Source organism: Dromiciops gliroides, chromosome 3, assembly GCF_019393635.1.
Source record: "Dromiciops gliroides isolate mDroGli1 chromosome 3, mDroGli1.pri, whole genome shotgun sequence".
NCBI lineage: Eukaryota > Metazoa > Chordata > Mammalia > Microbiotheria > Microbiotheriidae > Dromiciops > Dromiciops gliroides.
The window spans coordinates 271809633-271827298 of NC_057863.1; the positions used below are offsets into that span (position 1 = coordinate 271809633).

The window sequence follows — 17666 nt, forward strand, 5'->3', positions numbered from 1 at the left end:
AGAAATAGCTTCAGCAAAACAGCAGATTCAAAATAAATCTTTTCAAAATCTCAACACTTTTATATATTTTTAAACAAAAGCCAAGAAGGAAACAATGGAAAAATAAGTTCCATTTGAAATAACTACAAAATATGTAAATATAATCTACCAACACAACATGATATATAAATACAACTATATGTAGTGTTTACACAAACTTACTAGTTGTGTGACCTTGGGCAAGTCACTTCACCTTGGTTGCCTCAGTTTTCTCATCTGTAAAATGAGTCAGAGAAGGAAATAGCAAACTATTTCATTATCTTTGCCAAGAAAACCCCAAATTGGGTCACAAAGAGTAGGATGACTCAAAAATGACTGAATAACAACAAAAATAATTGGAGAGATAATTCAGTGATTATTTATGCAATGTAACATGTGATGTTGAATTCCTATACATAGGAAGTGAAACTCACTCTCTTGGTAGTGGTTCCCATTTGCACCTCTCACAGCCTGAGAGAAGGAATTGAAGATCTTTTGATCACTCTCTCTCCACTTTCTGAACCAGCTTAGGGTAGAACTTTGTCTTCTAGTTCTCACCATTCAGTCTCTTTCCTATACATTTCTCTCTCTCTCTCACTGCTCAGCTAGGAATTATAATATAGGCTCTGTCTAGGAAGAAAATGGGGTGCTTTCTGCATTTTTATGACATCATCAGGGTTAAAAGGAAAATAAAGACAAAGCTTAATATTCCCCAAAGGTAAGTTTTAATAAATTATCAATGTTGGAGAAAGGAAGATTGCAGAGTGTATCCCCTAAGGAATTATATCCATTGCATGCTCTGCATATCTTTTAAATTCTACACATCAACCACATATACTCATGTGAAGACACAATCAGGAGAAAAAATAAATAAGACATAAACAGACAACAGATTATGAAGGTTTGGTTGACATAGTAAACAGGTAGATGAAGGCAGGAAGGGAATTAAAGAAATAACCATTGCTGGGCTTCCCAGGTTCCCTGCAAACATGATTGGTGTTCCTTTGTAATGCAGTGAAACCATCAAATACTAGCACCCTCTTTGCTTTCCAGCATCACCCCAAATCGAAGATCCAACTCCATCTTCCCAAATTCTCTGACTCTCTCAAACTTCCTCCTAGGTAAACCCTCCACAGTCTTAGCTAAGAAGCTCAGCCAAAGTTCCAAGTTCAAGTTACAGAGAGTTTAGCCTAATATCTCCCCATTCTAGCTTGGGGTCAATATGGACCTAGCCATGCATGTTATATTCAGAAAAATGACAGTATTATCCAAATTAATCTACCGATTTAGCCCTATACCAATTGAATGACCAAAGAATATAAAACTGGACAATATAAAAACAAAATTCACATTAAAAAATCATGACTATGAAGGGACCTAATTGTTAAAAAGCAGGAATGAAAAGGATATGTACCAGTGTGAAATTATATTGTGAAACTAATAAAAATGAGCTGAAAGATGAATTTTCTTGACTTTAGGTTGGGCACTCTGTCCAACTTCCCACAAGTTGACAACAACATAAATGGACTACAATTAAGACAACAAAACTCAGGTCAAATACAATGAATGCTAATCTAAATTGCTAACTTGAAATAACAAATCTTTTCTTTTTTTTAAAAGCATATGGTAAACTCTAAAAATGGAAAGAAGGAAAGAAATAAAAAGTTTACCAGATGGGGCGGCTAGGTGGCGCAGTGAATAAAGCACCGGCCCTGGATTCAGGAGTACCTGAGTTCAAATCCAGCCTCAGACACTTAACACTCACTAGCTGTGTGACCCTGGGCAAGTCACTTAACCCCAATTGCCTCCCTTAAAAAAAAAAAGTTTACCAGATACCTGTATTGTCAGCAACAATCATTATTTTATATAGTTTTGCTCAATTGTTTTGATGAGAGGATGCTACAGGGTAGAGATTTGTTTGAATGGAAATGACTAATGTCATAACTAACTATCATTAAGAAGAGAAATGCAAAAGACCATCCTTTGAAAGAAGCATAAGAAAGCATCCTATAGGCTTATGGTTCACATTCTTCCACCGGCACCACGACCAACCTCTAATATCAATTGACATTTCCTGAATATGTACTATAGATTGGGAGTGCCAAATGTAAGAAGTTCCTTTACAGCTGACCTAGGTGTGGTGAGTTCTAGGATTCTTTTGTATTCTCCAAAGAAAGAGAATCCGAAAGGGGTGTTTTGACAGTTGGGTTTACTTAGTGGAAAGTTTAAAAGATAGAATTTGGGAAGGAGAGGTAGTTGGACCTGGGGCTTGGGGTGGTGCTGGAAAGCTAAGAGGATGCTGGTGTTTGTGACTGTGACCCAAGGTAATTCACTGGCTTCAAGATCCCACTGTACAAACACAAGACAGATGTAATTCAACATTCAGCTTAATAGATCCTGAGAGAAAATTTGCATGATGCCATAAACACGGCTGTTTTTTCTTTCTCTGGGCTTTCTTCCCCTCCTGTATTTGGAAGGAATAAAAAAAGTCAACATTGAACAATATTTTCCCATTTTTGTAGGTTCATTTCTACAGATAAACCCTATCCTGGTGTGGTGACAGGAATGACCAATTCAATTTCATGGAGAATCCTAAATAGAAATTCTCTGTATCTGTGGTAATCATTGCATTATAGTTTACAGAAAAAAAATGACCAAAAAGGGATGTAAGTAAGCACCTAGACATGATCCCATTACAGAATTATAATTGTGTTACTTTAATCTCTCTTTGTCTCCTTTCCTTTTTCCTTAAAATGAGTCCTTGGTCAAAATCATGACCTCCCTTCCAATGATGCTGTAAGTAAAGATGAAGTAACACACTATGTATGTTACTCTTGTCCCAGTTAGTACCGGCCCTCTTGTATTATGGAGTCTTCTCTAGTAATGTTCTTCATCTTGCTCCCCTCTAGGTGTCTTGCTAGGATCAAACTAATGAAGTGTGGAGCACAGAACAAGTCCATCACACACAACAAAGCTTATGAGGATTTGTCCTGAGGCCCGTAGGCAGTCCAGGATGCTCTCCTCTTGGATGGACCCAATATCTCCCAGGGATGGTTCCTTCAGTCATCTAATACCATTCTTGACTTCAGCTTCGTGTCTCTGCATCCTTTTCCCTCACTATGCCAGGAAGGATAGCACTTAGGAATAGCTAGGGAATCTTTCCAGGCTTTTTTCCCAGTTGTGTTTGACTCTTTGTGGTCCTGTTTGGGGTTTTCTTGGCAAAGATACTGAAGGGGTTTTGCCATTTCCTTCTCCAGCTCATTTTACAAATGAGAAAACTGAGGCAAAAACAGTTAAGTGACTTGCCCAGGGTCATACAGCTAGTGGGTATCTGAGGCCAGATTTGAACTCAGGAAGATGAGTTTGCCTTACTCCAGGCCCGGAGTCCACTATGTCACTTTGCTTCCCCAGGGAATCTTAGGTTCACTAACAAGATAATAGATCTTAAACTGAAAGGGACCCTAGAGACCCTCAGTCCAGACTTGTGGTGCTGGCCTATAGTGAAGTCTCCTAGCCAAAGTAGGAAAAAACCTCAAGATTGCTCAAGATTCTGGAAACTCTCCTCTGGCATGTCCTCACCTCCCCTTGGGACTCTCTTGGTCCGAGTGAATCACTATCCCAGTAAAGAGTAAGGTCTAGATTTACTCCTCTACATTGTGCCCTGGTGACTTGGTACTCTTTGGTTCCATTTTCTCATTATGGCCTGGAAACTCCATTGTTTCTCTACTTCTGCCATTTTGTTCACCATCCACTCCTGTTGTGGCTGGAAGGCTCCATTGGCCTGCTGCTATTGTACTTTCTGATCCATAGCTGCCATCTGCTTCCCAGAGCAGCTGCTGCTTTTTTTTTTTTTAAAGAGAATGAGATTAACTAGCCAACCGTCCTAAGGGCTGGTCAACAAATTTCCAGAACTGCTGTTAGTGTATGCAGTTCTAACTACTATCACAAAAAGGAAAGTGACTCAGACAGCTGTCAAAACCTCCAGACTCATTCTTCTCAAAGTTCTCAGCTCTTACTTTTAGCTAACTTGGAGCAACTGAATTCTATTCACCAATTCCCTACCTTAGGATGTAAATGGTGTGCCCTACATTCAGTCAACACTTCCTACTGATCATCTCACTGGGGGAAAAACATACCTGTTTCTATTTGTCTTTCTAACTCCCATCATCCTCTCTGGCGACTATGTCAGTTGCCTCAAGGTTCCACCATAATTCAAGAAAATACTAGAGGGGGGAGAGGCCTAGCTAGCAACCTCTGTCAACATTCCTGCTACCATACCAAATGCCCATGTCTCCATTATATACGACAAAGATTTTGAATTTCTTGAAAGAAAAAGCTTGCAGGGAATTAAAAATATTATTGTGTTTATTTCTGATCCACATGGTCAAGAGTTCTCTGTGCACAGAGGGTAGCAGAATCTTTTCCGGGATTTTCCCTTCTTCTAAGCAAAATGAAGACAAAGGACTTAGGTAAGATCATTGACATGGTTGTGAAATAGAGCTTCCAGTGTGTCATTTGATTCTATTCTGAGACTCAGGCTCAAATCCTAGTCCTGTCTCCCTTTTGCAAAGATTACTCTTGTCTTGCATGCCTTGTTGACATGTGACAACTGAAGTAACCTCTCTATTTTCAAAGAATCAAAGGCCCAGAACAAATCGAGAAATTGAGGTCAGTTTTATGACAAACCCTGCACCCTGGTTCATAAAGTCACTTTGCCTTGTTCTACAGTGAAAATCAACTTACACTTTGACCCCACAGTTGACCCAGTTTCATGGAGTCTTCTGGTTTGGGGGTGATTTTTCTCATGCTGATCACACAATTCTAAGACTAAGCCCAGAGCAGACACTAGGTGAATTAAGGGGCAGCTAGGTGGTGCAGTAGATAGAGTACCGGCCCTGGATTCAGGAGGACCTTGGTTCAAATCCGTCCTCAGACACTTAACACTTACTAGCTGTGTGACCCTGGGCAAGTCACTTAACCCCAATTGCCTCACTTAAAAAAACAACAACACAGTTATGCTTTTAAATTACACTAGGATTTTGAAAAATGAAATTGGTGGTCCTTTGCCCATGCTGGTACATTCTGGCTCCTCTTTTCGGTCAGGTTTGACCCTTACCAATTGTATTGAAAAGGCATTTTCCCCCTCTCCTGTGTATACAGACTACTTGGCCACTCAGTTCCAAATACCTGTGGTAACCAAGGCCTGGAAAAAGTTAATTCTGAGATATGATTCATAAGGTTTGGAATATAAACCAAAGATTTAGCTTCCAAGAGTTTATGTGTTATATTGAAAGTAGAAAATGTGTTTACTAGCTTAGGCTCTCCAGCCAGATTCATTTATTTTTGTTGAAAACTTCACAGTTTTATTCCCAGCTTAATATTGCCACTCTCTGCCTTGGGCCTCTTTGGATATGGAAAGCCTTTGGATGGAACCACTTAGTTTCAAATAAATCAGAACTTAGATGGCACCAAGCTACTCTAGCCCTCACCTTGTACGGTGATCTGCATAACTCCCCCCACCCAAATATTTTAACATCAATTCTGCTATAGTTAAATCTGAAGAGGTCTTGCTGTTGAAGCTTGACATATTTTCATCATCACAGCTTTAAGGCAACTGTATGTAGTGAAAATAGGTCCATAGAAAGATGTATAAACTATTTGTCTTTAGAATCAGGTGTCTAAAAACTACTTTTACAGAAAAGTTGCCACAAATAATAGACTGATTTACAACTTGGGGGGTTAAGTTTCTCTCACTGAAAAGTGATGACATTAAATTGAACCACTCCCAGTATTGCTCTGAATTATTCTTACTGTGCCTTCAGTGTTCTGAGACTCCTACAAAGAAAATAAATATTAAAACCAATGGGCTTCTAGACCTCATTCCCCACTACTCCCAGCCAAAAAAACAAAGCAAAACAAACAAACAAAAAAAACCCTACCACCCTGACCTTCAATACTTTATGAATTTACCACACATGGTAATGTCTTCATAGAAAATGATTTATTTAAACTAAAGCAAGCCATAAGATTAACCAGGAGTTAAATTTCATCTTGAAGGTGGTGTTAAGGGAGGTGGGGAGGGGGAGTGAAGAGGAAAGAAAGCTACCTTTCTATAACTAGGTTTTTACTCCATCAACCCCCACATGACCCTTTTCACCTTTTTTGCACTTCAGGGGGACAGAGGGAACTGAGAGAGGAGATATCTACCCAGATAACATCCTGCCCCATCCCAAAGCTCCAGAACAATCCTTTGTCATCAGTTCACAAACAAGGAGATCTAAGACATCCTTTCCTCTCAGAATCAGCCTCATTCAGAATCATTACACTGAAGAAAAGAGAAAAATTCTACTTCATCTTGATTAAATGTGAGAATGTATATGACTTTGGAAACATTAAGTACTATATACATGTGACCTATTATTATTATTAATTGTCATCACCATGGCACATCAGTCAAAAACACTTATGAACACGTTCTTTGTTCCTGTCATGTTGTGCCTAGTACTCCTCTGTACAGATTGTAAATTCTTTGATGGCAGGAACTATGTTGTCATCTTTCATCTTTGTAATCCCAGACTATTTCTTAGTATCTGGCATGTAACAGGAACTTCAATAAAAGTTCATCTAATTGAATTGAACTGAACATTTGGCCTGGTAGGAATGAAACAGAAATCCAGAATAAGAGAAATATTTCTGAAGAAAACTCCTTAGAGCTTGATTAAAGTAATGAGTGAAATTTCCTAGGCAAATTTGACAGGTAAAGTGTACAAGTCAGTGGCTGAGATGAGATCTTTTGTGCTGCCGACAACACCAAAATATGCCATTTTCTCACATGCTGGGGTGATTTTTTTAAAAAATAAAAAGTAAATAAAACATGTGAAGGATGCAGATGTAGGGAAGAAAAACGTGTATTTCACAAAGACTTTGAAAAAGTACATACATTTAATGGCAGTGACAAGTACAGTCCTTACTAATGAACAAATCACAGAATTAAAACTTTAGTTTCCTTGTACTTCACACAATTACATTTCAGTAATTTTCTCACACAATGACAGAGTGAGTCCAGGTGTAGACAGAAAATTATTAACTGTTGGTGAAGGAGGTTACATTTGTATGTTCACCAAGTAGACTGGATGGGAGGGTCAAATGCTCTACATAAATACAATAAAATGAAAGATCTGATGTTTCTTCTTTCCTCTGATTACATATATTTGCCATATACTCACAGAAAAGACGATCGTACCTCCCTCCTCCTGACCCCACCACCTTTCATGGAGTTCAGAATAAACCTAAGTTCAAATGAAGTTATCATTTGTAACAGTCCATTACACAGGAATCTGGGCTTGTTTCTCAAGTATGTTTGGAATGTTCTTATATTGACAACACCACATGGGTTTTTATGAACAAGTATAAAAAAGCATACCTACTAGGTTATATTTAAGGGAGAAAAGGAATTCACAGAATTTACTGGCACACACATTGCAAACTTATAAAAAAGTAATAGAGAGGAAGTATGGGGTGAAAGATTTGGACTCATGAGAACTATGTTTTAGTCTGGTTCCCAACACTAAAAATTGTTGTGTAACCATAGATTAATCTTTATTTAAACTCTCTAAGCCTTATTTCCTTGATGTAAAATAGGACTGATACTTGCTCTCCCTATCTTGCAAGGTTGTCATGAGCAAAAAAAACCAAAGCATTTTTTTTTTTTTGTAAATCTTGGAATCCTATAGAAATGTAACTATGGTTGCAACTGGAAATAGCCAAAAAGTTTCTTCGCTGATTTACAAACAAATACTCCATGTCAGCTGGAGGGATCTTATTATTACTATTATTAGCAATGTGGTCCCAGAGAGCCAGGAAGATGGTTCAAGTCTGCTTCTGATGCCTACTGGCTGGTTACCTCTTTGGCAAGTCACTTAAATTGTCAGTGCTATAGACAACTTTCTAAGATAATAGCTTGCAAAGCGGATGCTTATCTGGAATGGTAAAGAGAGTTTTATCACCTAGGAGTTCCTTATATCAATTTCCCCATTATTAACTTTGCTCTCCCTTCTCTTTAAAAAAAACCCCAAACTGTCAACTGGGAAGTTCTGAGATTAATTTGGATGTGTATAACAGAAATAACAGAAAGTAGATCAAATATAATTCCCCCTCCCCAAAATGTAGTTTAGAATCACAGGATGTAAAAGTTGGAAAGGACTTTAGGGTCTACCTTAATCCAACAAGATGAATAAAAGTCCCTTCCACAATATGGATGACAAATGCTTACTCCATCCTGAAAATCCTCTAATGAGAGGGATATAATTTCTTCTCATGGCAGTCCACTTTACTTTTGGACAGTAATCACCATCTATTTTCTTTGATTTCCCCCAAGTGCTATTCTTCCCTAAATCCAAGAAGAATAAACCTATTCTTTCTTTTATATAATGGCCCTAAATATTTTTTGAATATAGACAATATACTGTTCTTGGAGTCAAGAAGACTTGGGTTCAAATTCCAGTTTATGCAACTGCTAACTGCGGGATTCTGGGCAAGTTATTTGACCTCTCTTTGCTTCAGTTTCCTAAGGTATAAAATGATTGGGTTGACCTTGAGGGTCACTAAGGTCCCTTCTATCTCTAAATCTATGATCCTTTGTACCTCCTCAGTATCTTCTTTGCTAATAATCTCAGTTTCTGATAAGGCATAGTTTCTAATCTTCTCACCTTCATGGTCATCTTCCTTTTAAATGTTCCATTTTTTTAGCAATGTTCTCCCTAAACTATGGTCCTTGTACGTAATAAAATCCACAAGACCGGTCCAACCAGGGCCCAGTACAGGGAGAGTATCACCTCCCTTTGTTCTTGGATACTATGCCTTTTTTTAAAAAATAGCCTAGAAAAGCATTAATATTTCTGGTTGTCATGCACACTATTATTTTGATTTGGAGTTTGCAATCTTTTCAATTCCCATATCTCTTTCATATGAACTGTTGTGTGGCCATACTTCCCCTATCTTACACTTGTGAAGCGATTTTTTTTGAAGCCCAAAGGCCAGACCTTTACATTTATTCCTATTGTATTTTATCTTACAAGTTTTGGTCCATTGCTTTAGCTCATTAAAGATTTTTTTTTGATCCAGAGTCTGTCAAAAAACATGTTTAACTATACCCCTCAGCTTCATGACACCTGAAAATTTAGGAGCCTGTCTAGAGGGGACTCACACAAGGGAAAAGAAAGTAGTTTATGAATTTTTATTGCCGAAACTCCTGTTTGGCTTAATAAATATGGGGAGCACGGGGCAGCTAGGTGGTAGTGGATAAGCATTGGCCTTGGTTCAGGAGGACCTGAGTTCAAATCCTGCCTCAGATAGTTGACACTTACCAGTTGTGTGACCCTGGGCAAGTCACTTAACCCTCATTGCCCTGCACAAAAAAAAAACCAAAAAAGAAATATGGGGAAGGATAGGAGATGGTATGTTTCAACAGTCTAAGGGACCAATAAGAAGACTAATATTATTGATGCACAATATTAACTAGAATTTTTAATCCTTTAATTCAATTAATTTTAAAAAGCATTTGTTAAATGTTACACATTTCCTTCACATGTACCTACCTTCCAGACAACTTAACTTATTTGCAGATCCTTGTAAACACATATGTCTCCACCTCCATGCTTTTGCACAAGAAGCCTAGTGCCTCAGTGTTCTTCTCACCTACACTTTTTACAACTTTAGATCCTTCTAGGGTCAGCGGGCTTTCCTGATTCCCCAAGTGTTTGTGTCCTTTCCATATAATTTTCTATTTATTTCTCTATTTCCTTGTATTTCCTTATTGGAAAACTTGTATCTCCCAGTAGAATATGAGTTCTTTCAGGGTCAGTGGGATGGGAACAATATCTCAATACCCACCACCTTCCCACATTGTTTTAGAGATTCTCTGCCTGTTTACTAAAAGAAGATAAGGCCCCGGACTTGTTTTTAGTAGAGTACTCATTCACAGATGGGATTCTGACTCATGATTAACATTATCCAACAGGCAAAGGACTTTCCCTGAGCCTGTGACCCATCTGTCCAAGTTATCCAACACCTATGTTGAGCTAATCACATTTGTGTCCTAACTCTGTTCACTCTCCTTTGATTACCAATTGTCTCCCCCGAAGTGCCAGGGTCTATTTATGATTCCATGAAGCAACAGCAAAATCAACAGCTAAGAGGAGAAAGTAACTAAAGCAAGGAGCTTAAGCTGGAAATAATCAGATACAGTGAAGATAGATTGATACAGCCCAGACAAAATCCTCAATGTACACAGCTTTGGTTCAATCTTTTTAAATTCTCGGCAAATCTGTTTGGGGAAAAAATGAAAACTAAAACTTATTGTCTTCCCTCCCCCCTTGCTTCTCCTCCCCTCCCCACAAAAGCAGTACTTCAAAGGAGATGATGCATTTAAATATGGCATAGGCCTGGTAAATTTGTTTTCACAGCTCACAACAGACAGCTCTGTTCTAGAATGTGCTATCCTCCTTGGCAGTCTAGAAATAACACTGCTATGGTGAGGGTTTAGCCTTCTGGCTATGAGAATTCTGCTTTAGCGTTCCTTTGGATGGAACCAGTTGCAAATGTCTGAGAAACATTCTGGAATGTCCCAAGCTAGCCTGTTAAAAGATGGGTGTGTCAGAACCCACAAATGCAGGAGATTAACACCCTCCCCCCCAAAACCCCTGCAAACCACCCATCATCCAGGAACTCAAAATGGATAGACATAGGCCATAGCTAGTCTTCTATGTGTCAGATGCTTTACAAACTTCATCTGATCCTCATAACAACCCTAGGAGGAATGTTGACTATTATTTCCATTTTACAGTTAAGGAAACTGACACAGACAGATTAAATGACTTAATTAGGGTCACACAGCTCTTAAGTATTTAAGGTCAGATTTGAAGTCAGGTCTTTTTGACTCCAGGCCCAGCACTCTATCATCTACTGCACCACCTTGTTGCCTAGCCAAAAGAAGACTGGATTCCAGTTCTTTCTTACTACCTGTATGCTCTCAGTTTCCTCCTCTGTAAGATGAAGCAGTTGGTAAGGTCCCTTCCATTTCAAGGACTGTGATGACCACTAGCAACCTTTTAAAAGTTCCCAATGAAACCATGGTGAGTTTAATAGAATCAATTTTTTTTAGATTACCAAACAACTTCTAAAACAGTTACGCTATTTGTGTTCAGTATCTCATGATGAAAATTTCGTTCGTAGAGGAATGGTTTGCTATTTTGGAAGCTGAGGTGGGGAGAGCATCAGTGAATAGTGATAGAAATGCAAAAAGGTGGGGGGTGCTAACAATGAAACATTAAAAAGTACACATAAGAGCAGAAGGAATTTCAAAAAGGGACACAAACAGGACATTTTTGCCACTACCATGTTAAAACACAAACTGTACTAACAGAAGTTCACAGTTACATATACAATCCTCTTCTGCTCTTTGTCTGTTTGCTGATATTAATTTCATATTAAAAACATTTTAAAGGAAAAAGAAATGATTCACCCATTAACTATTTTCAGGTAGGGATTGGAGGAGGCTCAAGCACCTTAAAACCAAACAACTATAGCAGAAACATTTGGCAAAACCTTGCTACTGAGAGCAGAGTTCCTGTCTTCTTTTTTATCTTAATTCTTGAAATTTGGTTCATTCTCAGTAAAATAGCCCTTCCTTTGGGGAGGTGGCTCTGTCTTGCATCTGTGGCTCAACAGTACATCAAGGTTGCCTGTTTCTCTTAATTCTGATATCCTCTGTCAATAAATCAGAGCAATGAACTCTCGTGTTCTTATCTTACTGGAATGCCCTGACATTGTCATGGATTCATTCCATTATAAAAGCAAGGACCACTTCACTAAAAATAGAAAGCTTTTGTGAATCAAACTTTTCTGCCAACTGAATGCTCTTTCAATATAACTGTTTTACACATGATTATGACATATAGTAGAATGAAAGGATTCCACTCAGAAACACATAGATGTTGGCAGTGTCTACATAACACAAAATTAAGCACAAACCTAGCAATTATCTGGTTAATTTGATACACATGGACTGTCAATACAAAGAAATTCTTACTCCCAAGGGGGATGGTGATGAAGGAGGAGGGGTTGAATGATTCAGATTGACAATTATTTATATCAAATTCCCCCCCCTCCCACTCCCCCCCCCCAAAAAAATAAAACCACAAAAACCCACTTTTCTGATGTTCAGGGAAATAGGTTTCACTGTGCAGGCTTCAAAGACACTGATGAACTTCAGCTTTTTTTTAAAAAACACAAAATATAGGAAGAGCTTATCTATCATCTCATAAAGTGAGCCTGTGAAAGACAATCAATATAAGATTCCCCAGACACAACAACACTCTGGCAGATATGCAGAGCTATGTAGCAATATTTTCCCTTTGTGGTGAAACTTCCAAATCCAAAGAGACACTAGAACTCTGATGACCTAAGTTAACATTGGCCTTTCACACCATCATTGGTATCAAATGAAATGTTTCCTGGATTAATCTGATGTAATGGAGGCAGCCGGGCCTCCAAAGGCTTGTCAGTGGATGACTGAATAGTCTGATTTCTCTTTCTCAACATTTGTCCAACTCCCATCATGGGAAACCTGCCCCTACTTTTCACACAATTTGGACTCCCCAGAGGATGTGTGGTGGTGCCATTAGCGGAAACTGCTGGAGGGGAACACATACCCTCTTCCCTAGAAGGACTATTTTTTTCTTCATAGGCAAAAGAGACTGGAGTAGAATGGGGGGGGAACTTTGCTAGGGGAGATGCTCCCCAATGGTAAGACTGGGGATAATGTCCTCTCATTAGAGTTTCTTCGTAAAATGTTCACTGGTGAACTCAAAATCCTATAGTGATGAGTTGGAGAGAGAAGTTCTATTTGGTCCTCTCGATCAACAGATTCAAAGGAACGTACAACATCTAGGATTAAATGATTGTCCTTTGACTGGATTCCCATGCTTGCAGTTTCTTGCTGATGAAGTTCCTGCTTCTTCGTAATTCTTGGGGTCCTGGGATGCTGAATTTCAAGATATTCCAAGGAACAAGAAGCAATACACCCAGTCTTGGCTCCTATAGCAGCTTCGTGGAAGGGGCTAAGGCCACGAAATGAATCTGCAATCAAGAAAATCAAATTATAGAAAAAGCCATAAGTGCCTGAAATTGACTGATATCAACAGGATAATTGAAGACAGGAAGAAATAGAAAATAACTTTTTTCTTCTTTTCAAAAAAATTATAAATTACAAGTTAGTCAACAAAAATGAACATTTCCACATATAAAGGCCAGAAAAATAAGATTGAATAAGAAACCATGAATCTATTATATACTTTAATATATATTCATATACCTTTTAACATATATAGTATATCAATCATGATAATTATATATTATTGTAATAATAATGTATACAGAATTTCTACTGTCTATAGTATATGGCCTTGCTTTTCTGGGTCCCCATCTGAACTTTCTTTTGATCTCTTCTATTTTTAACATGTTTGTATGATTCTTCCTTCCTTCCTTCCTTCCTTCCTTCCTTCCTTCCTTCCTTCCTTCCTTCCTTCCTTCTTTCCTTCTTTCTTTTTTTCTTTCTCTCTTTCTCTCTCTTTCTCCTTTCCTTCCTTCTTCCTCCCTCCCTCTCTCTTTCTCTCCACCTTCCTTCCTTATTTCCTTCCTTCCTCACAACTTAATCTTCCTAAGTCCACACCCCCAAACCCTCCTAAATAAAAGCTTTCCCTTTAACAGATAATTATATTTAAGCAAAACAAATTTATGTTGCACCTATATTCTATCACCTCTTATCCAAGAGGCAGAAAGTATGTTCCATCATCAGTCTTCTAAAGTTGTTATGATTACAAATTGCACAAATAAAATTAATTGTTTTGACAATCTTTTTTTTTTGCTGGCATCTAATTGGGCAAAAGTTTTCAATCATTTCCTTTATTTCCTCTTCATCTATTGTGTGTTATCCTTTTTTATTTTTGATATTAACAATTTGACTTTTCTTTCTTTTTAAAAAATCAGATTAGCAAATGGTATGTCTATTAGTTAAAAACCAAAACAAAACCCTAAACTCTAGCCCTTAGTATTATTTATAATTGAATAGGTTTTTTCTTTTGTTTTCAATTTTGTTTCTCTCTTTGATTTTCAGAATTTCTATTTTGGTGGTAAACTAGTTTCTAAAATGTGTATGATAGGACAACAAAATATCTTTTTACAAAAGAAAATGGGGAAACACACTTGACAGACTAAAGCTATGGGTTTAATCTAATAAAAATGAAATCCAATAGAGATAATTATAAGCCTTGAACTTTGACTGGAAAAAAATCAGTCTTTTAAGTATAAGATGGGGGGGGTTCATGGATAGATAGCAACTTCATTGAAAAAGATCTGTGAGACTGCAGAGTCAGCATAATAAGTCAACAAAATGATGTGGAACCCAAAAAGAGGTATTGAGACGCATTGAAGAGTGTAGCTTCCAACAATAGAGGAGGTGTTAGTCTTATTGTACTCTGCTCTCATCAGATCCAATCTCAAGTAATATTTTCATTTCTGGACTTTAAAGTTTATAAAGGACATTGATAAATAGGAATGTATCCAGAAGATGGTAACCAGGATGATGGAGGGCCTGCAGTGCATGATATGAGAAAAGAAGACTTAGGAGAGCCATAATAGTGATGTTTAATCTTCAAAGGGTAGTCATATTGGGGAGGAATTAGAAGTGTTCTTCTTGGTTCCAGAGTATGAAGCAAGAGCAAAGTGTGGAAGTTCAAAAGAGGCTAAATTATTGTTTGATGTCAGGAAAGACTTCCTAACAATTAGAGCTGTCCCAAAATGCAACAGATTGCTCTGATAGTTAATGGGCTCTTTCTCCTTGGAGGTCTTCTAATAGAGGTTGGATGATGAATTTGGGGGTATGTTACAATTGGGTATTTCTTTGTTTTTTAGGCTGGACCATATGACTGTTGAGAGCCCCTCCAAATTTAAAATTCTGTAATTCTATGAAAGAAACTCCAAATTAAATGCTCATAAATATCATAGCCACAGTCCAGAGATTTCAAGTCAAAGAAAAAGTCTCACAAGAAACCAGGAAGAAAGTATGAAAGAATCAAGTACCAAAGAAACATACTCAGGATAACATAAAATTTGGCAGCAACTTATCTTAGAGAAAGCAAATCTTGGAATAAGATATCCCAAAAAATAGAAGAAAAATTCCTACAACTGTTAGTTCATAAAAGCTTCTCAAAGAAATTATAGGTATTGGTACAGTATCTTTGAAATCCAAATGGGATGTTGAGAAAAAATGGTTCGTGCTGACAGGGAATCAATTGAAAAAGTGTCTTACTGCCTTGGCCTATGAAGTCAGGAAAAGAATGTGTGTTTGGGATTTTTGATCTATGGGAAGGAAATGAGTCTGGCAAAGAATGTTGGAAAGAAGCTGGAAAAGAAAGAGGTAAAGCAGATGAAACAACTCTTTTCAGATGAAGATGTTTTCACCTTTATTTTGAGGATTTTTTTGAGAAGAAACTATATATTTGGAAGAAACCATAAATGTTTATTCGGTGTCTTTGAGAGAAAATGAATGATGTGGAACTTGTTTTCACAAGTGAAGAAGAGTCATTTGCTTTTATAGTGAGGATTTGAGGTGACTAATTTTGATATTTTGTTACTCATTTTTATTTGTTCATAAATTGTATATGACTAACTACTATTAGGAAAGGAGAATTCTCCAGTACATTAAATAAATGATACTTAATATTTAATGGGGACTTAATTAACTAATCAATAAAAAGAGGTTATACTTTTATTAATTAGAAAGAAAACATCCAATGCATGAAACTGTAAATTTTATATAACAAAGACAAAAATGGGGGGGGGCGGGAAATCATGTAGCAGGCTAAAGAGTGACCTATAAGTGTGGTAAATTCCATAATACCTAGCTATACAACCAAGAATAAGTTATCCCTGAAAAATAAGTATAATGCTATAGAGAAGAAAATGGGGAAAAATAGAATAGAAGACTTTAAAGCATTCCTTTTGAGAAAAAACAGAAATGGGCTCCAGACTTTCCCTCCTTTTTTACACAAAGAGAGATAAGAGAAACCTAGAAAGGTAAGTATTTTTGAGCAATTTGAGAGATAGCAATAATAATTAGATGTAAATCTTAATAGGGAAAAAGATCATTATCCCTTCGAAATCTCATCTTTTTTTAAGAGCCAAAGAAAACCGTAAGTGTTGAGGAGAGTCTGGTGATATTCTGTTTGATTTAAGAGAGTAAAGAAAAACAAAGGGGAAAGGCATACAGAAAGGAAGAAGTGATAAAGAGGGAAGCACTTACTATTCTTCATGATAGGTCTGCATCACAATAAGAATATATAAACATGGAGACAGGGGTAAAAGGATGCAACTATTTTATGAACTTTACTCTTATCTGAAAGTGGAGAAGGAAGACTGAACAAACACATGAAGAATGGAGTGTAGAAATACATCAAAATCAGTTGTGAAATTGTAGGAGACAGGGAGAAGGAAGAGAGGGATTTAAAAGACTGGGTAGAATGGAAGAAGAAATAATCAGGAACAAATAAACAAAAAAAGACTCCCTTCTTTTACAATGGAGCTTAAAATGAGAAAAGGATTAAGATCCAGCAACTTACATATGGGCTGGGTTAATAGAGGAAGGACAAAGGGGTAAGATCAGACTATTTCAATTATAGATAAGTATTATTAATCCCAGTAGTAGCTAGGCGTCTGGGCCTGGAATCAGGAAGACTTATCTTCATGAGTACAAATCTGGTCTCTGAAACTTACTAGCAGTGTGACCTTGGGTAAATCACTTAACCTCATTTGCCTTAGTTTCCTCATATATAAAATGAGCTGGAGAAGGAAATGGCAAACCACACCAGTATTTCTGTCATGAAAACCCTAAATGGGGTCATAAAAAAATCAGATACAATTGAAAAACAACAACTGAATAACTGAATTGTTAATGTCAATACATTTATTTCACTGTTCTTTTTCCTTATAAAAGGAGCTGGAGGCAGACAAAGTAAGGATATGATGAAAGGGAAAAAACAAAAAACAAAACTAATAATCCTTTCCATGGATGTGAATGAGGTGAGAATATCCATAAAACAGAGGAAAGTGGCTGATTGGAATAGAAAGCAAAATTTAACAATATATTGTTTAACATTCTCCTACTGACCCTATTCTTGACCTTACAGATTTCAAAATCATGCCTCTACTTTTCTCTTATTCTGGAACTTTCCTCCTTAATCACCATGGAATATCCCTCCACAAGGCTTTCGTTTTTTTCTCAGTAATGAGTTCCCTCCTGGAACCCAACCTTCCCCTTTCAGCCCTACAGATGATTTTCCAGACTTCGAAATCACCCCTGCCCCCATTTGCCAAGTACCTTCATCCCATCTCCCCCACTGTGCTTTTCAGCTCCTTTTTGTGTCTTGTCTTCCTCCATTAGAATGAAAACTCCTTGAGGACAGGGAATTTTTTTCTTTTTATTTGTATTTGTTATCTCCAGCTCTTAACACTGTTCCTGGGATATACTAAGTACTTAATCATTCAATCAATAACTTTTCCTTTTCTTCCAAAACACTTGGGACATAAAGTTT

At 37.4% G+C, this 17666-nt stretch overlaps 1 protein-coding gene across 1 annotated transcript in view; it reads right to left on the bottom strand.

The window, feature by feature from the left end:
• Nucleotides 1-9745: 9745 nt before the first annotated feature.
• HUNK (hormonally up-regulated Neu-associated kinase) overlaps nt 9746-17666 on the bottom strand; it is a 150932-nt gene continuing 143011 nt past the window's right edge. The window contains 2 exon segments of the mRNA XM_043994873.1: nt 9746-12792; nt 12794-13155. Coding sequence (XP_043850808.1) covers nt 12484-12792; nt 12794-13155 — 671 coding nt within the window. The 3' untranslated portion in view covers nt 9746-12483.